Source organism: Heterocephalus glaber, unplaced genomic scaffold (assembly GCF_053883595.1).
Source record: "Heterocephalus glaber isolate CG9 unplaced genomic scaffold, H.glaber_assembly_v1.0 deba00000071, whole genome shotgun sequence".
Taxonomy (NCBI): domain Eukaryota; kingdom Metazoa; phylum Chordata; class Mammalia; order Rodentia; family Bathyergidae; genus Heterocephalus; species Heterocephalus glaber.
The window spans coordinates 15,957,164-15,977,380 of record NW_028258137.1 but is presented as its reverse complement, the minus strand read 5'-3'; the positions used below and the strand labels follow the sequence as shown (position 1 = coordinate 15,977,380).

The 20,217-nt window shown below is 44.6% G+C and overlaps 1 protein-coding gene across 1 annotated transcript; it reads right to left on the bottom strand.

Moving 5' to 3' along the window:
* Window positions 1-2,622: 2,622 nt before the first annotated feature.
* On the bottom strand, window positions 2,623-5,697 carry LOC147830625 (uncharacterized). Its single transcript, XM_087187557.1, has 4 exons — window positions 5,323-5,697; window positions 4,219-4,466; window positions 3,146-3,258; window positions 2,623-2,911 (listed from the first exon to the last, which is right to left on the bottom strand). Exons 1-4 carry the CDS (start codon window positions 5,518-5,520, stop codon window positions 2,655-2,657), a joined length of 816 nt encoding a protein of 271 aa, XP_087043683.1. The 5' UTR covers window positions 5,521-5,697; the 3' UTR covers window positions 2,623-2,654.
* Between the last annotated feature and the right edge of the window lie 14,520 nt (window positions 5,698-20,217).

Here is a 20,217-nt window from a genome sequence, read left to right as displayed (position 1 = left end):
GAAGGAAGCTCCACACCTCCATCCCAGGCTCCTAGGGCAGAGCAGCTCAGCCAGTCCCAGCACCCGGAAGGAAGCTCCACACCTCCATCCCAGGCTCCTAGGGCAGAGCAGCTCAGCCAGTCCCAGCACCTGGAAGGAAGCTCCCCCACTGCCATCCCAGGCTCCTAGAGCCAAGAAGGTAAGCCGGTCCCTGCACCCAGAGGGAAGCTCCCAAGCCTCCATCACAGGCTCCTAGGACAGTGAAGCTCAGCCGGTCCCAGCACCGGAAGGAAGCTGGGACAGAGGCATCAGGGCCCTGAGCAGCGGACTAAGGCAGTGTGTGCAGAGTGCGGCCTCAGAAGACTCGCCTGAATTGGTGCTCACTTTCTGTGCCGGGTATTGGGAGTGTGGGCTCGCTGTCTCCCCCAAGGCTGAGTGAGCTGCTTCTGGGGTTGTTGGGCAGCCAGTGACCAGCAAGCTCTCCGTGTGTTTGCACCCGGCTGTGCACAGAGCAAAGGGCTCCGACATTTCGCATCGCTGTTGTCCCAAGCTTGGCCACAGAGATCCCAGCAGATGCACTTGGCTTCTGAGGTTGCCACTTGGTTCCCCGGGCTCGCCTCACCTGCCACACCCCAGCTGGCAGCTGGAGGGCCGTGTGGCCCTGAAGAGTTTCACTTCACTTCCCTCTGTTTTGGTTTTGCCATCAGGGCCTCATTTCCTCTTATTGCTTATAATTCGCTGTGTTATTTCATCAGTGCATAGTGGTTACACTCATGGTGAGGTCGGTACATTTAAAGCGTGGAATGCAAATCAGGCCCCACCTGGGGCTTTGTGGGGAAATCTGTAAACTGTGGATTGCTCTCAAAGTCACTTCTATGGAGCACACAGTCCCTGTACCCTGGTGTTGCCAGCTGAAGGCCCGGCTCTGTCTGGATGATCCTTTCTTTGTGGCCAGTGCCGTGGGCGGTGGGGCACAGTGTGAGGGCCCAGCAGCATCTGGCCAGGATGGGGTGCGTGTGTGCGGTCAGGGAGGGATTCCAGGACAGTCTGGTGCAGTCAGGAGCTACAGCTGTGCGTGGACACTGGAAGGATGGTTCCTGTAGCTTTGCAGGCACAGCTCCGCCGTGGGGCTGTGTGCAGCTTGCAGCCTGGTGCAGGATTTGGGGCCCCAGGAGTGAGGTCACCCAGGGACAGACTCACCCTGCTCTCTGCCCAGCTCAGCGTGTGGAGAGGAGGAAAGCACTCGGGGACTGTGCACACCAGGGCAGTGTGGGAGGGAGGTCAGGTCTCAGCCTGTGGTCACCCGCCCGTGGTCACCCGCCCAGAATGACGTCACTCACCTGGCACGAGGCAGCGACTCACTGGCCTCTCAGGGAGCAGCACCCCTTCTGGTGGAGCCCATAGCCCTAGCCAGAGATGCTGAGCTGACCCAAGCGTTAATGGTGGACACCCAGCCATCGGGATCCATTCGTTTTTCAGAGCCACTCAGTGAAAGCCAGGTGAGGTGGTGCAGCTCTGCTACCCAGCACTCTGGGAGGCCCAGGCTGGGTGATGACGACTTAATGAGAAGACTCTGATAATCACAATCACACATTAAATGGGCTACTGATGTGGCTCAGTGAGAAGGTCCTGAATTTAATCCCCAGTACTGAAAATAAGTTTTACTGATTTGTAAAGACCTCAGTCCACGGGCAGGGCTGGACCATACACCCCCAGGAACCTCCAGCCTCTGCTGTCCAGGATGCTCTGCGGTTTCATATTTTAAAAGTAAAATTTAATAGAGATGTAGAGAATGTTTGTCCACCTCCAAGTAGGCAGGCTGGGGCTGTGCTGTCCTGTCCCTCTGCCCTCTGAGCAGAGACAGACAGCAGCCAGAGCAGACTGTCCCCGGGTGAGCCCAAAGACCTGCAGAGCTGATGTCCGGGAGGTCACCTGGAGCTCGGCCAGGATGGCGTGCTCTGCCCTGCAGACTCTGCAGAAGGAGCCCATCGCTGGCCCCGCTCCTGTGACTATGACCCAGGCTCCCATCCTAAAAAGCAGCATGGATGACACAGACACCGGGGACCCTGGAACCAGGAGGGCAGAGGCTGCTGAGCCAACCGTGTCACTGGGGCCCTGAATGTGTGGGGTTGAGCTTGACAGGCCAGGTCCCCATGCACGTAATGAGATGGTAGGAGAGCTGAGGCCTGGCGCACCCCCTCCCAGCAGGGAAGACACAGCCTGAACCCCGAGATGCAGACAGGGAGGGGGCGCCTAGGGGAGGCCATGGCTCAGTGGGTTTCCTGCGACGGTGCCCTTTGCCTGTTCTTCATTCAGACTGCACATGTTATCTTACTGTGATAAATACATCCTGTCTGGCAACACAACCTGGATTACCTACTGAAGAAGCCAATGAAAAATGGCCGGGATCTTTCTAGGGTTTCCCCTTCTGCATAGCGCAAGATTCATCAGCCCCTCCCACGACTGTGTGGCCAAAGGCAAGTCCGACTGCACTGGTGTGAACCCTGTAGGCCAGGTGCCCGTGGGGACACGAGAGGAGCAGTGGCCAGGGGCGTGGGCAGGAGCCACCAAGCACAGTGCTCTGGGGATGGGCGCACACGGGAGAAGGCACTTCAGGCCACCACGCTGACCCTTTTAAACACTAAAATTTTAAGTTTTATTAAAAGCTAGTTCTATTATTTATATAAATCCAAGAAATACCAAAACAAGAGCCAGCATAAGTGAGGGAAACAGTGGGAGGGGGCCAGGAGCTGGCCCCAGGCGGAGCTCAGGAGATGACACCGACTGCCGTGCAACCACCGGGTGCCCCAGCACTGCAGCAGGTGAAGAGGCTGCCACGGACTCTGGCTGTGGTCCCAGCCTGGGCAGGAAGCTGCAGGTGGAGCTGGCTCGGGCTCCGCACGTGGGACTTCAGCTGGGGCTGGAGCTGATCCTGAAGTTCCAAGAGAAGAAAAAGTCACCAACTGTCCATGTTCCCTCCCAGGGCAAAACCTCCCCACTGCCCATCAGACAGCTCTGCGCACAAAGCCTCCCCAGGAAGTCCTCCCAGACCGTGATGGCTGAGCTCTCAATGATCCCAGGTCACCCCAGCACCCGGAAGCTGTCTCTGTGTCTAAAGGCCCATCCCTCCCCTCATGCCCACAGGCCCACACCCCATCCTCCTCACCCGTGGGCTGTGCCTCAGTGGACTCAGCTTGCTCCAGCTGGGCCAGGAGTTCAGCTGGTGGATTCTCCTGGGAGTGCAGCTCCACCAAGAAGTGGAGGACAAAAAAGGAGGACCTGGAAAGGCAGGTAGGAGGCAGAGTGAGAGGCCTGGCCTTTCCTCCCATGCTGCCTGCCCAGGGAACATGCGGAGATGGCCAAGTAGGCCTCCTGCCCCGGCTGCGCGTGCTCCAGCCCCACCCTCTCCATGCCCAGTGGGGCAGTGCTGGGCCAGGCAGCCCGAGAGCCTAACAGGAGGCTCCGTGCTCTGCAGTGCAACCACCTCTGCCTTGTTCAGGGCAGCCCAACACACCGTCTCCCCACCCGTCCCCACTGTCAGCTGCATGAGGACAGAGTCTGGTGTCTGCTGCGTGTTACACTCAAGGGCACAGGGCCACTGCTCTGTAACGATCTGAGACGTGGGGGAGAGTGGGCATCTGTCCCTCCCACCTCTCCTCAGGCTTTAGCTCTGTAGCACTGTGCTGCCCGGTGTCTATGCTGCTCCTGGGCTCCTCTTGCACTGCTGTGGATCCACATCTAGGGAGGCCGGGAAAGTGCCATCTACTGCAGTGCGAGGAATGCTTGCTCAGCTGTCCAGGGTGACTGAGGACCCCAAATAGCACTGAAGCCCCAGAGGGCAGGGGTTGCATCTGCTCTGGCTACTGGCGATCACAGCCGACCCCTGGGAAAGGTCTGCACACAGTGTGTCTTCACATACGCCCATGGAATGGGGACCCCACCTGCTCTTCCCTGATGTCAGTGGGCCTGGGCCCTTCACATCCCCACAGACTCCTGCTCTGGGAAGACCAGAGGCCTGCCGAGTCACTCTGTGGTCTCCTTTACAGGGAACGGACAGCCTTCCCCTGTGCAGGGCTCAGTGGGGCAAAGCACAGCTGGCCAGGGATAGAAGGGAATCCGGCAGGCCCGGGTCAGCACTGCCCTGGAGACCCCAGTTCTGCCCCGCAGTGATGCCAAGAGCCCGATTTTCTCAGCACCCTGCTGCTCAGAGTTGTGAGCAGGCTGAGGCAGGGCTCATACCTTCCAAAGACTTGGGGCCACAGTGGCCAAGTGCCCCTGGGTGCCGACCACAGAGCTCGCCTTCGCACCATTCCCTCCTGCAGGGCGGGAATGCAGGCCCCAGAGGGGTCCAGGAGGGAGTCTGTGCGGATGGGGCGGCTGTCCAGGAAGTCCCGTTCCGGGGGCTCCCTCAGGGGCCGCTGCATGCCTGCCAGCACCGTCCTCACCATGCAGTCCTCTGCCCGGCTCTCCTCCCGTTGGGCCCCAATCTGTGACGGAACAGAGGGGAGACATGGAACTGGGGCCCACCCAGGCCATCAGGAGGGCTGGAGGCCGAAGCCCAGACCACTCTGCAAGTCGCCATCATGGCTCGTACCAGAAGGGGCACAAGTGGGCCCAGCAGAAAAGCGATGCATGTTAGAAGATAATTTCATAAGGGACACACAGAAATGCTACCGATTCATGGCTCATTAACAAGGAGAGGTCATGGCCTGGGGCATGAAGAGCCCACCCACCCTCAGGTCCTGTGGTAGAGAGAGAAACCGAGGCTCAGCCTGGCTCCAGTCTTCCAGGCCAGGCCAGCGTGTCCCTGGTGTCTGTTAACGGCTCAGAAACAGTCAGGCCCACTTCCTAGTCCTGAGAGGCTGCCCAGCTGTGCTCACTGCCACCTTTGCAGGTCGTGTAGCCCCTGTGGGTACCACATGGCCCCTGGCCAGGAGTTGCCCTGAGGTGACACGGCAGAATAAAGCCGTGACAGGACAGAAGTGACATAGTGTCCTGTGTGCAGCTCTGTGGGGACAGTGCCCAGCAGCTGGCAGCAAGCACAAGACTCTGCCTGACCACAGTTTGTGCTGTTTCTGCCCCAGGTAAACTTGTGCTCCTGAAACACAAACAGCTCTGTCTCAGGCTTCTACCCCAGAGGACAGGAGAAGGCCCTGCGGGCTGCGGATCATCCCTGGGCACTGCCCTTCTCCTCCTCTCAGCCCCGTCCTGGGGGCACAGGCCAGGGCCCTGGGCTCACAGCCTCCCACACCTGCCCCTGCCCAGGAGGAGCCTCCCTCATGACCTCGTCCCCCACCCTCCTCAAAGTGAGGAAGCCGGGCGGGAGTTACACAGGGGACTCACAGTGGTGGCCGGGCCTAACTGGACCTGTCCTGGACTCGGTGGGCCCAAGTGTCTGGTGTCCAGGTCCAGGGAGATCTGCCCTGGGCTCCCGCTCATCTCAGGTCCCCAGGTCTCCGGGTCTGGTGAGACCCGCCCTGTGCTGCCCCTGATGGCCAGGCAGTTCCTGGTGAGTGGCCTGAAGCGCGGGGACTTAGCCATCCATCCTCTCACTCACACCCAAGTGCTTTCCCTGCGCAGGGTCCTGTTGCTGCAGCTTCAAGGCCTGGGAAAGCAGCACAGCATGAGTTGCTGCTGACTCTCTCCAGCCAAGTGACTGTTAGGCAGCCGTCGCTGGACTGTGGTGCCCAGTGACTCCAGGGTTCCGAGTTCTGTTTGGACCTGTCGCCAAGGAAGTGAGGTTGCAATGCTAGAGTCATAAGCCAAACCACCCCCTCTGATGAGAAGCCCCCAGGGCATAGTGGAACACATCTATCTGTATGCTCCTTAGAAACAGCAATGAGAAACCAGAAAAGCTGCCTGTGATGTTAGAGTTTGATGAATCAGAAGTTTTAATTTGGCACATGTGTAGATGCTTAAGATGCAGCAGGCACAGGGAGAAGTGTGCTTTCCCATCCAAAGGGTCCATTCTCTCTCAAGACAGTGCTCATGTCAGCACTTAGAGATCTGATGGATTTGAGGATGATTTTCTTTCCTGGGTTGACTTCAATTGCCTTTCAATTCCAAAAGGGACTATGGAGATGATCCCAAAAATGTCCAATATAATTTTCTTTAAAGGATACAAAAGTTTCAGCTGATAACCCCTGGGTGGCCAGGAATGGAGGATTCACAGCAGGTCATAACTTTCAAGTGAACATGGATAGCTACGTAAGCACAGATACCGAGCTCAACACAAAGTGCAGTATGCAGTGCAGAGACAGTGTGAGGGGACAGCAGTCTTTGTGAAACCTCCCACCCAGAGGCGGTGCAGAACACTTTCACGCATCACTTGGGATCGTCTCTTGTGGCGCTGCTATCTCCTCCTGTCCTCTCATCCCAAGCTGACCACGTGCTTTTTGTCCCTGGTGGAGTAGAGAGGGTGGAGCTGGAACCATTCGGTATAAATGTTTCCGGCCGGTCTTCGTCAAGCAGTAACACCAGGCTGGGATCCCTGGGCGCTGCTCCTCCTCAGTGGTGGCGCCGTCATGGGGGTGGAGCACAGCTGTCCTGCATCCTCTGCTGATGGCCATTCATTCGGCTCCCAGGGTTGACCACTGAGCAGTTCCCACCAGCATCACCCAGGCAGGTGTCTTTTCAACCATGGATTCTTCTTCCAGGAGACACACTTGCATGTCTGTTTATTTGCTTTATATCACTACTTTTTGCCTACTTTTTTATTTACAACCTTTCATTCCCCTTTGATGTTTCTAATGAAATCTAATAATAAATTCGGGTTATTATTTTTTAATAAAAAAATAGTATATATGTATATGCAAGAAAAGTGGAATTCTGGGAAATGTGGTTCAGGCTTTGTCAAATAGATGTATTACAAAGACTACACTTTTCTGTTTATTTATAAATTCTTATTGGGAAATTCTTCCTGGCTTTCTGGTTCACTCATTTATTTTCTAGTAGTTTTTGCTCTGCCCTTCTCTGCCTTTATTAAACACCACAGAGCCAGGGATTTAGCTCAGTGGTTTAGCAGCCTGCTGCATGAGCGCAAGGACCCGAGTTTGATCCCTGGTGCCGCCCCCGCCCCCCCAAAACACAAAAAACACAGAAGCATTTCTTTTTAATTTCAAAAGAATTCATTCGTTTTCTCTGATGGTGGTTGCTCTTCCTCCTCTTGCTCCTCTTTTTCATTCTGCTCTTTTTTCAGCAATTAAGTAACCTCTTCAATCTTCCTGAGACTACAAGTTAGACTTTCTCTATTGTTTTCTCCATTAAGTTTAGGCAATTTTTTCTTATTGCCTGATGCTTACAGTTTAAGATCTGTATCTAATGATTTCTAAAAGTGACTATGCCTTAAACTCCCCAGAAAACTATTATAAATATAGGCTGCTGTGCCCTACTCCTGCAGATTCTGATTTGGAAGTTCTAGGATGAGACTCAGGAATCTGACTTTTAAAAATAAGAGTACTTTGACACTGCTTGTATGGACCAGTGTTTCGGAACCTCTCATCCATGTTGCTCAGTATCTATGCAACTAGTGAGGGCTCTTGTTGGCTTCAGTATTTTTTTTTTTTTTTTTTTTAGTGCTGAGGATCAAACTCAAGATGTTGTGATTTGAATCATTATTAATGTGTTTTCTAAGCATATCAATGCATTAACTAGCAGGCCTTCCTTTCTCCATCAGGAACAACAGAGTGCAGCTATCAAATGTTTCAACTGTGAGTATAGAAGTTGGCAGATGTATAAGCTGGCAGATAGAATTTTTAAAGAGTATACTGCCAGCACTAAATATGAATACACATATGTATGTATAATATATAATGATTGGATTTAAATATTTTAGATGATTTATTTTGATTCTTTAATGTCTAATAAGCTAAAAAGGCTGTACGTTTGTCTCTGGGCATAGCTTTAGGTACCTCTGACAAGCATTGCTGCAGTGAAATCATCACTGTTATTTCCTAAATAATCTGTGAGGCTTTCAATTAATTAGGGGACTCTAAAATGGTTTTATTTTGTTTTCATTTTATTTTATTTATTTTTTATTAAATTCTTTTATTGGTACATTGTAGGTATACAACACAATTACATTTCTCATTAGAAATTGTACCCTTACATAATGCATCTTGGTTCTTATTTTTTCCCCATTCCTAGCCCTCCCTTTACCCCCTCCACCCTTCCCTATTTACAAAGACTTTATTTCCATTTTTTCCAATTCTCATCAATTTTTTCCTTTCCCTTCTTTCCTTTCCTCTGCCCCTCCCACTACCTCTACCCCTTTGGACCTTTTCTTCCTATTTTGCATTATTGATTATTCATTCTAATCAATGGTACATTTTAGGTATACAATATAATGACATTCATCATTGGAAATTTGCACCTTTACTTAGTCTCTCTTGGTTTCTATTTTTCACCCTTGCCCAGCCCTCCCTTCAACCCCTCCATTCCTCCCTATTTACAAAGATTTTGTTCCTATTTTTCCATTTTCTCATATTAATCCCATTCCCTTCTATCCCTTTCCCTAGCCCTCCCACTTCCTTCCCCTTTGCCGCTTTTCTTCCTATTTCACATTACCTGTTATACATTTAGTCCTTATTTACACTTTCAGTATCTCACACCAGAGAAACTATTTGGCATTAACACATGTGTGTCCTATTTATTTCACTTTAAGAGTATTGCCTCAATGTGCATCCACTTAGCTATAAATGTCTCTAATTTCTCATTTTTTATGGCTGAGTAGTACTCCATTTTATTTAAAAAAACCCACATTTTCTTTATCCAGTCTCCAGTTGATGGGCATTTGGGCTGTTTCCAAGTTTTAGCTATTACAAACTGTGCTGCTATGAACATGGGCGCACATATATTACTGTGGTATGATTCTTTTAATTCTTTGGGGGAGATCCCCAGCAGTGGAATAGCAGGGTCAAATGGGACTTCCAGTCCTAGTTCTTTGAGGTAGCTCCATACTGATTTCCACAGTGCTTGCACCAGTCTACACTCTCACCAGCAGTGGAGCAGGGTTCTTCTTTCCCCACAGCCCCAACAGCATTTGTTATTGGTTGATTTCATGATAGCAGCCATTCTTTCTGGAGTGAAGTGGAATCTCAGCGTTGTTTTTATTTGCATCTCTCAAATGACCAGTGAGGCTGAACATTTTTTCATGTATTTATTTGCTATTTCTACTTCTTTGTCTGAGAAATGTCTGTTCATTTCAGATGCCCATTTTTGGATTGGGTCTTTAAATTTGGGAGGTCTGATCTTTTGAAGTTCTTTATAGATTCGAGATAGTAGACCTTTGTCTGAGGAAGAGCAGGTGAGGATTTTTTCCCACATTGTGGGTTGTCTCTTCACACTGTTGGTGGTTTCTCTTGCTGTGCAGAAACCTTTTAATAAGCAGAGATCCCATTTGTTGATTGTTTGTGCTAGTTCACGGGCAGCTGAGGTTTTGTTCATAAAATCTTTTCCTACACCGATGTCTTCAAGGGTTCTACCTAACCTCTGTTCCAACTGGTTCAGAGTTTCTATTTTAATATTTAGATCTTTAATCCATTTTGATTTTAGTTTAGTGCATGGTGAGAGATGTAGGTCTAGTTTTAGTCTTTGGCAAGTTGAAACCCAATTTTTCCAGCACCATTTATTTAAGAGGCTATCTTTCCTCCAGTGACGGTGTTTGGCTCCTTTGTCAAAGATGAGATGGCTGAGTGTGTCTGGCGTTGTTTCTGCACCTTCTAATTTGTTCCACTGGTCATAATGGCTGTTTCTTTGCCAGTACCATGCTGTTTTTATCACAGTAGCTTTGTAGTAGAGTTGCAGGTTGGGGATTCTGATACCCCCTGCCATGTCTCCATTACCTAGAATTGCTTTTGTTATTCTGGGTCTTTTCTTGCTCCAAATGAATTTTTCGATTGTTTTCTCGAGTTCTATGAAGCATGCTGCTGGGATCTCAATTGGAATTGCATTAAATCTATAGAGCAGTTTTGGAAGTATGGCCATTTTCACTATATTAATCCTTCCTACCCAGGAGCAGGGGATGTCTGTCCCTTTTCTGATATCATCTTCCATCTCTCTTTTCAGAGTGCCATAGTTTTCAGAGAAGAGGTCTTTGATTTCTTTCGTTAGGATGATTCCTAGGTATTTCAGTTTTTTGGATGCTATTGTGAAAGGATTTATTTGCCCTATTTCTCTCTCAGTGAGTCTGTCATTTGTGTAGAGGAAAGCTATTGATTTTTGTGTGTTGACCTTGTAACCAGCTACTTGACTGAATTTGGTTATTAAGTCTAGAAGACTTTTGGTGGAGTTCTTGGGGGCTTCTATATAGAGTATCATGTCATCTGCAAATAATGACAATTTGACTTCTTCATTTCCTATCTTTATTCCTTTTATTTCTTTCTCTTGTCTAATTGCCATGGCTAATGTTTCCAGAACTATATTGAACGAGAGTGGTGATAGTGGACATCCTTGTCTTGTTCCTGATTTTAGTGTGAAGGATTTCAGTTTTTGACCATTTAGTATGATATTGGCTGTTGATTTTTCATAGATGGCTTCTATCAGTTTGAGGTAGAGACCATCTATTCCAATTTTTTGTAGGGTTTTTATCATAAATGCATGTTGGATTTTGTCAAATGCTTTTTGTGCATCTATGGAGATAATCATATGGTTTTTGTCCTTGGCTCTATTGATATGGTGTATTATATTGATTGATTTTCATATATTGAACCATCCCTGCATCCTTGGGATGGATCCCACTTCATCAGATGTATGATCTTCTTTTTTTTTTTTTTTTGGTTCTGGGGATCGAACTCGGGACCTTGCGCTTGAGGGGCAGGTGCCAGAACCACTGAGCTAAATCCCCGGCCCTAATCTTCTTGATGATCTTCTGTATTCTGTTTGCCATTATCTTATTAAGGATTTTTGCATCTATGTTCATTAGTGAGATTGGCCTAGAGTTCTCTTTTTCAGTTGGGTCTTTCTCTGCTTTGGGGATCAAGGTGATGCTTGCTTCCAAGAATGAATTTGGGAGTATTGCTTCCCTTTCAATTTCACTGAAGAGTTTAAACAGTAGTGGCAGCAATTCCTCTAAATGTCTTGTAGAATTCAGCAGTGAAGCCATCAGGGCCTGGGCTTTTCTTAGTTGATAAGTTTTTAATTACATTTTCAATTTCATTGGTTGATATTGGGCTGTTCAGAATTTTTAGGTCTTCTTCGTTCAACTTTGGTAATTCATATGTATCTAGGAATCTGTCCATTTCTTCTATGTTGTCCATCTTATTGGCATATAGGTTCTGGAAGTAGGTATTGATGATCCTCTGGACTTCTGCTGGGTCTGTTGTAATTTCACCCTTTTCATTCCTAACTGCATGGATTTGAGCCTTTTCTTTCCTTTTTCTGACAAGGTTGGCTAAAGGTTTGTCAATTTTGTTGATTCTTTCGAAGAACCAACCCTTGGCTTCATTGATTTTTTGTATCATTCTCTTAGTCTCCATTGCATTGATTTCTCCTCTGATCTTTATGATTTCCTCCCTTGTATGAGCTTTGGGGTTGTCCTGCTCTTCTTTTTCTAGAAGCTTGAGGTTCAGCATCAGGTTGTTTAATTGGGCTCGTTCTGTTTTCCTAATATGCATATTCACTGCTATGAGTTTCCCTTGTAAGACTGCTTTTATTGTGTCCCATAGATTCCGATATGTTGTATTGTCATTGTCCATTTAATTGAAGGAACTGATTTCTTCTTTAATTTCCTCTGTGACCCATTGGTTATTCAGAAGTGTGTTGTTCAATTTCCATGTGTTTATGAAATTTTTTGAGTTTCTTTTGCTGTGGATCTCCAATTTCATCGTATTATGGTCTGATAATATACAGGGGATAACTTCAATTCCTTTGTACTTCCTTAAACATGTTCTATGTGTGAGTATGTGGTCTATTTTGGAGAATGACCCATGTGCAGCTGAGAAGGATGTGTATTCTGATTTTGTGGGGTGGAAGACTCTGTAAACATCTGTTAAGTTCATTTGTTCAAGAGTTTGATTGAGTTCTAGAATTTCATTACTTATTTTTTGTCTAGTTGATCTATCTATTTGTGACAGTGGGATGTTGAGGTCCCCCACTACAACTGTATTAGTGCATATATGACTTTTCATGTCCATTAGTATTTGTTTTATATAGTTGGGTGCACTAGTGTTTGGTGCATAGATATTTATGATTGTCATCTCTTCCTGTTGGATTCTTCCCTTTACAAGGATGTAGTGTGCTCCTTCGTCTCTCTTAATCAGTGTTGGTTTGAAATCTACTTGATCTGCCAAGAGGATAGCTACTCCTGCTTTTTTTTGGGTTCCCATTGCATGGAGTATTGTTTTCCACTCTTTAGCTTTCAGTCTATGAGTTTCCTTTTGAATTAAGTGTGTTTCTTTTTCTTTTTGTTTTTGGTTTTTTTTGGTACCGGGGATCGAACTTGGGTCCTTGCGCTTACACAGCAGGCGGTGAAACCGCTGAGCTAAATCCCTGGCCCTAAGTGTGTTTCTTGTATGCAGCATATTGTTGGATTTTGCTTCTTGACCCATTCTGCCAGTCTATTTCTTTTGATTGTCGAATTGAGACCATTAACATTGATGGTTATAACTGAAACATATTGACTTGTCATTACCATGACTTTTTCTTTTTGTTGGGTTCTCCCCCTTTACATTTCATTTCTTGTCATGCCAGATGGGTTCATTCTGCTTTGCTTCCTGGGGTTGTGATCCTCAATGTCTGTTTCTAGGATATTGTGTAAAATTCTTTGGAGTGCTGGTTTAGTATTCACAAAGTTCCTATGGTGCTCTTTGTCATGAAAGTATCTTATTTCTCCATCCATTTTGAAAGATAGTTTTGCAGGGTACATCAATCTGGGTTGGAGTCTGTTTTCTTTTAGGGCTTGAAATATGTCACTCCAAGCTCTTCTTGCCTTGAGGGTTTGTGTTGAGAACCCTGCTGTGATTCTGATGGGCTTTCCTTTGTATGTGATTTGTTTCTTTTCTCTAACTGCTTGGAGAACTTTGTTCTTCTGTTGAGTTTCTGGAATCTTAACAATTATATGCCTATGTGTAGATTTCTTTTTGATCAAGGCTATTTGGAGTCCTATATGCCTCACTTATCTGTATGTCAAGCTCTTTTCCCCTGCTTGGGAAGTTTTCTGCCATTATTTCTGTGAAGAGATTTTTATGTCATCTGCACTCTCTCCTGTTTCTTCATTGAGCCCAATCAGTCTTATGTTATTCTTCTTTGCATCATCTGCTGGATGATTTCTCATGTTTCCTTATAATTTTGAAGCAATTTTTCTTTTCCTGGTCACTAGTTGCAATCTTATCTTCTATATCTGAAATTCTGTCCTCAGTTTGGCTCATTCTGCTGTGCAGACTTTCATTGGAGTTTTTCATGTCCTGTAAATCTATTTGCATCTGTTTTATGGATTCCATTTGTTTCCTATGTTGGGATTCCATCATGTTCCTGAGCTCCGCTCTAGATTTATTAATCATGTCTCGCACTAGGGGCACAATTTCTCCTGTTATCTGAGAAATTATTTCTGATTTCATTTTTTCCAGATCCCCTTTTGTTGCTAGTTCAGTGGGTCCAGGCGGTTGAGTATCAGAGTGTTCCATCTCAGTTCCCTTTGGAGTTGCTGTAGGTGATCTAGAAGTCTGGTTTTGAGACTTATTTACATCTTTTCTCATTTCGACTGGGGGGGTGGGCTGTTGGGACCTGCACGGATTACCTCCTCTGAGCTGGGAGAAGTGAGACAGGGGCCGGGAGCAGTGGTAGGGATGGTGGCCCAAGAGCCCTTTCCTGTGGGCTGGAAGCAGCAGGAGGGATGGTGGCCGGGAAGCCTCTTCCTCTGGACCAGGAGCAGTGGGACGGCGGCTCAGAAGCCCCTACCTCTGGGCCTGGAGCAGCGGGACTCAGTACCATGGTCTGGTGGTCCAGTGTCCTCTGCATCTTTGTAGTGTCGAACCAGGTAGCTGTACAGAGGAGCGGCGGGGGGGGGGGGGTGTCCAGTGGATTGTTGCAGGGGTGCCTGTTTTCATTTTATTTCATTTTTGTTTCGCTAAAATTTTGTTACACAATGGACAGAAAAAGGAGAATGCTTCTTGTATAATTTTCACTGATTGGAGTTTAGTTAGTAGTTTTTTGTAGGTAATACAGGTTAAAATAATATTAATATTCAGCAGTTGTTAAAATGCTTACTTTGTATACGGGGAAGCCCATGTATTGTTAGTAATATTTGGCTAATCTGTCACATGTATATTCTGTGTTTCTTGTTACTTTCTTTAAATTTACTTTTCATTTTTGGGAAATGGCATTCCATGTATAAAAATTAATGATTTGTGACTCATTATATATTGTGGCTTTCATCAGTATAGTACCTTCTTTATTCATCTGATGCTTTTGTCTTGATTTTTGCTTTTTTGTTTCTACTGGTCTATAGAATCTTTGACTATGCTTTTACTCTTCAGTTTTCTGTGTTACTTTTTAAGTGCTTAGGCAAATTTAGTTGTTTTTTGTTGTTTATGTTTTTTGAAAAAAACTAAAATAAGAATTTTTTTGTCCATTAGTGTTTAATTTAGTTTTTACAAGCACTAAAGATTTATCTATATTACTTTTCATGGTTTGTATATCCTGGTGATTTTCTACCTCTTCAACCATGAATTGTTTATCTTTTGTTTCTCTGTCAGTCGGTATTTTAGGATTGTATGGCCTGATATTAATTGAAATGGTAACCATGCTTTCTCAAAAGCATTTACTACTAATTTTTTTCTAATTTTCATAGTTGACCAGAATAAAACCTTAAGCAAAATGCTAATTGGCAGCATCCTCTGAATTAAGGAGTCTTCTTGACTCTTGCTAGTTGCTATAGGAGCTGGCCATGGAAAACAACAGCTGTCGCTATCAATGAGAGTAGGTAGTAGGAAACAGCTTGAGGGTTTTTTTTTTGTTTTTTTTTTTTGGTACCTGTGATCAAACTAGGGACCTTGCACTTGCAAGGCAGGCAGTGGAACCACTGAGCTAAATCCCTGGCCCCCACCTTGAGTTTTTGTAGATGTGTCTGGAGAAGTGTTGGGCTCTTAGCAAGTAAGAATGTATCTTTTAAGACCACAATGTATCTGTTTCAAGAATAGCCTTTCCATGCTGTTTTGTTTGCTGTAATTCAATAAAAATGTAATAGAATCAGAGAAGATTCAAGGAAAGAAAATAATAATTAAAAGCAATTAAGAAGCTTCCACATAAAGACAAGTTTTAAAGTGACAGGGTATTAGTTTCACTGATAGAACAATGAACCAAAGGAAGTTGCCACAATATCATTTGAGATGAGAAGTCTTGCTGTGTTGTCCAAGCTATTCTTAAACTTGTGGTACTCTTGCCTCAGTCTCCTGAGTAGCTGAGATTATAGGTGTGTGGCACCATGCCTGGCTTCAAAGCACATCTTAAATCAAAAATTACCTGGCCTAGGAATTCCGATTATTGGCAAATATTTGAAAACAACTATATGGCACATTAATGCATCAGTCATTGTAAAAGATACCATTTATAGAAACTGCTAAGCTGTAGCTTTTCATCTTTTAAAGGAAAACATGGAAGCCAAATTTGCAATCACTACAATCTCTTTGTAATGTAGCCCATTGGAAGGAAAGCAGACATATGGAAGAGAGTTTAAGGATATTTATTTCCCTTCACACACAATGCACATTTCCAAATGAAAAAGGTTTGACTAAATCTCTGTACATCTTCAATATTTCCCTAGTGACTGATGAGGTATACTATTTCCTTCTCCAGTTCTGTATCAGGAAGAGCAGAAGATGGGATGGTGGATCTCAGATACGTGTTAGTGCACCAGGGAAACAAGCACATGGCAGACAGCTCTGATGCTCATCTTGCTCTTTCCTTGCCCAATTGGCCACGGTAGATAAGGGCAACAAGGTTACAAGGTTGCTTGCCATAGTGTTCTCAGTGGATTTACTGTATTTTGTTCAGAATCTCGAGCTCATTAGGGAAGGTATTTCAGTAGAGCTTGACAGTGCAGATGGAACTATTACATGGCCTCTAATTTTTTTTATTGTGATTTTTCTAGATTGTAGAAAAGATTCTAAGTAGCAAGGGCCACCAGTTTCAAAGTTAGAAAGACAAAACGTTGGAAGGCCAAAAGGATTTTCAGGCAACAAAACGAACATGGATTTGAAGTAAACAAAAAGAGGGAAAACCAGGATGACTGCAAGTATTTTGAATGTCTCAGAGCATGTGAACTTATTTATGTTCCATTATTTGTGACAGAACATATGATGTCACCCGGTGTTGGTCCCTGGAGGGGAACCTAAGGGTACCCACTGTTAACCATTGTGGGATGGACTATGCCAAAAGTTTAAAGAGAAACACATGATTCTCAGATTGTTCCAGTATCTAATTAGATACTGAGTAGTGGGAAAATGTTGAATAATAAGAGCAGGAAGAAAAATCTGGCATGTCTTTGTTGAAATTCGATTCTCTGGTCCCCACCCACTCCCACTCTGTGCATCAGTCTTAAAACTCTTCAATCACTTTTTAAGGATATAGTGAATTTTATCATAATTTTGTCAATCAAAACCACATGTGCTTGCTCCATTGATGACAGAGAAAAACAAAATCATGTTTGGTAAGACCAAAACTCAGGTAATAAATAACTGGGATGCAATGTGAAATTTAATGTTCTTTACAAAGAAGCAATGAACCTTGGCTAAAACTTAATTCGGGGGGTAAAATGAACTTTTTGAAGAGGAAACCAGATGAAGTTGCTCTTGGGGCTCATTGACTTTTTTCTCCCCGATCAGACCAATCCTGTTTTTCTGTCCTGAGGCCATATTCTCCACGAGAATGCTCCTACAAGCTACTCAGCATGTGAAGAATGGGCCTGTAAACTGCTCAATCTAAGTGATGTAGATAGAGTAATGCTGCCAAGTATAGATAGGTTCTGGGCATGACTAGAGCAGAGCAGATGTCAGAAAATGACTGACTAAAGGCCCAATTTGGCATGATGCCTGTTTTTATGAATAAAGTTTTATTGGATCACAGTCATAACCATTCATTTGCATGTTGTCCATAACTTCTTTCATGCTAATGCAGGATTGAGTGCTTGCAAAAGAGACGAAGGGGCCCACAAAGCCTAACATATTTTAATCTGACCTTTTATAGACATAGTTTATTAAGCCCTCTTTAAATGATCCAGGATATTCAGACAAACTGCAGTCATAATAACTCACTCCCACGGAACAGGGATTAAGAATTGTGGTAATTCAAGAAACATTTCCTTTTGATTCTTGGGCCCTGACATTGTTTGTTTTGTTTTTAGTGGCATAAAAAGACTAACCCTTCGTATGTGACAAAGGTCATCAGCAGCCACTCAAAGACCTCCATCCTGTATCCTTACATTATTTGCTCCTGGGTTTGGCTTTGGCTCTTACCCACATCCTGGTTCTGAAAGGGCCTGGCCATACCTCGCTGCCTAGTAGCCTCTGTAAGGTATGTGGAAGCTTCAAGTTTCTCTTTTGACATTATTGTCATGGAATTGTTTATCCCAGCAGCTGTATCCCCGGATGCCTAGGACTAATGATAGCCTTCCCTTCGGAAAGTGATGAATGTGAAAGTGTCATTTTGTCTTTTTTAATTTTTAGCGTTGGAACCCATTTGATTTTTGGAATGCTATCAATTTTAATATGAGTGAGCAAAGAGAACAAAGGAAATATAATTGTATATTGAACAAGATCTTTGATCACTTAATTGATGAATTAAAGACTCTCAAAGGCCATGCACCAGGCGGAATGCTTCAGATTTACTGGTAATTTTAGGAGTGGTTTGTTATTGGTTCCTTATTTCCAGCCGTCCTGCAAAAGGTATTTCAAAATGTATATTAAAGTCAAAGCCAAGCTGCCTCTCTTCTCCAAAAGCTTCAGAGCTCCAGGGAACTTTGCTAAGAAGGCGATGTCAGGATATTTGGAAAGGTTAATTCATCTCTAGGTGATAGGAACCAGGTTGTGTCCAATTGAACTGAAGGAATTAAAGGGGGAGGGGAGACCAAAATGAGACATAAGGAAAAAAAATAAAGGCTGTATAACTAGAGAAAATAACCATGAAATGTGTAAGGCCTGTGAAACTTTGCTTAAAAGAAATCAGGCCGGGGGCAGTTAAGGATTTTAATGGCAATAGAAAAAAGTCTCTTCTCTGATGAGATATTTTCAGGTGATTAATGCTCCCTGCTATCTATGGTATCCTTGTTGGTAAGGATGGAGGTGGTAATAATTTAGCAGACTGGTTTGATTTTGTGTTTTGCTTATTTAACAAAGCTGAGATGGTAAGTTGATTCTCAGCGGCTTCTTTCAGCTCTAACTTGTTTCTATATCTGAATTATAGAACATCTTTTGAATTTATTTCTGTCACTCAGAAAATATGCTGAATATTCTGTGTCCCAGGAAATTCGAGGGAACCAGGCACTCTTGGTATCTGTATGCTTTCAACATGAAGAAGGAAAGGGAAACATGGCTGGCATGAGCCATTTTTGTACATGTTAGAGACAGGAAAATAAGCAAGCTTTTTAAAAAATTTATATATATATTTATTGGTATATTTTAGGTATAAAATACATTTACATTTATCATTGGGTGTTTGTACCAGAACATGATGTATCTTAGTTCTTATTTTTTCTCTCATTACCTGTGCACCCTTTACCCCCTCCACCCTTTCCTATTTACACAGAGTTTGATTCCGTTTATTTTTCTTTCTCATAATTTTTCCTTTCACTTCTTCCCTTTCCCCTTCCCCTCTGACCATCCTCAAACCCTTGGACATTTTCCTATTTCACATTATCAATTATTCATTTTAATCATTTTCATCCTTATTTACACTTTCAATTTCTCACACTAGAGAAACTATTCTGTATTTACACACATGTGTGTCCTATTTATTTCACTTAAGAGTATGGCCTCAATATGCATCCATTTAGCTATAAATGTCTCTAGTTTCTCATTCTTTATTGCTGAGTAGTATTCTGTTTTATAAAAAAAACCACATCTTCTTTATCCAGTTTCCAGTTGATGGGCACTTGGGCTGTTTCCAAGCTTTGGCTATTACAAATATGCCGCTATAAACATAGGCACACATATATCACTGTGGTATGATTCTTTTAATTCTTTGGGGAAGATTCCCAGCAGGGGAATAGCTGGGTCAAATGGGATCTGTAGTCCTAGTTCCTTGAGGTATCTCCATACTGATTTCTACAGTGGTTGCACCAATCCACATCCCACCAACAATGGAGAAGGGTTCCTTTTTCTCCACACCTCCGTCAGCATTTGTTATTGGTTGATTTCTTGATAGCAGCCATTCTTTGTGGGGTGAGGTGGAATCTCAGTGTTGTTTTCATCTGCATCTCTCGAATGACCAGTGATGTTGAACATTTTTTCATACATTTATTTGCTGTTTTTACTTCTTTGTCTGAGAAATGTTTGTTCATTTCAGATGCCCATTTTTGAACTGGGTCTTTGAATTTGGGGAATCTGATTTTTTTCAGTTCTTTATATATTCTCAATAGTAGACCTTTGTCTGAGGTACAGCTGCTAAAAATTTCTTCCCACATTGTAGGTTGATACATATGCATATTTTGTATTTTGTATTTTTTTTTTTTGGTACTGGGCATCGAACTCGGGACCTTGTGCTTTCGAGGCAGGCACCAGAACCACTGAGCTAAATCCCCGGCCCTTAGAGACAGGATAATAAGATAGAGTTTTCATTGTATACAGACCCATGGCCAAAATATTGAAATCTTTTCTATTTGGGGATTGAAGCTAAATTGGAGGCTGCTTCACCTGATTTTAACACTGAATTATGAGCCAGAGGCTTTCATTCTGGTGCTGATACTTTATGGGTCCATATTCAGATCCCTTTTTGATTTGTGATGTGTTCATAGCTTGGTTGATTCAGGTTGCTATCACAAAATGCCAGCTTAGAAACAATTTAAAGAAATTTATTCCTCACCATACTGGAGGCTGGGAAATCTAAGATCAAGGCAAATTTGCTATCTGGTTGAGGAACTGCTTACTCATAGACAATGCCTTCTTGCTGTGTCTTCATTGGTGGAAGAGGTCAGATGTCTCTTTTGGGCATCTTTCACATGGAGTCTAATCCCATTCCTAGTCTTTTCCCAAAGGCCGCACTTCCTAATGTCATTTTGAGAACTAGAATTTTTTTGGGGGGGGTACCAGG

Bases quoted from the DNA above. Each gene is read 5' to 3' on its own strand.
- LOC147830625 (XM_087187557.1), bottom strand. From the start codon at position 5,520: ATGGCTAAGTCCCCGCGCTTCAGGCCACTCACCAGGAACTGCCTGGCC. The intron at 3,259-4,218 runs GTATGAGCCCTG...CTGCCTTTCCAG, and splicing joins TGGCCCCAAGTCTTTGGAAG to GTCCTCCTTTTTTGTCCTCC. The intron at 2,912-3,145 runs GTGAGGAGGATG...TTGGAACTTCAG, and splicing joins CACTGAGGCACAGCCCACGG to GATCAGCTCCAGCCCCAGCT.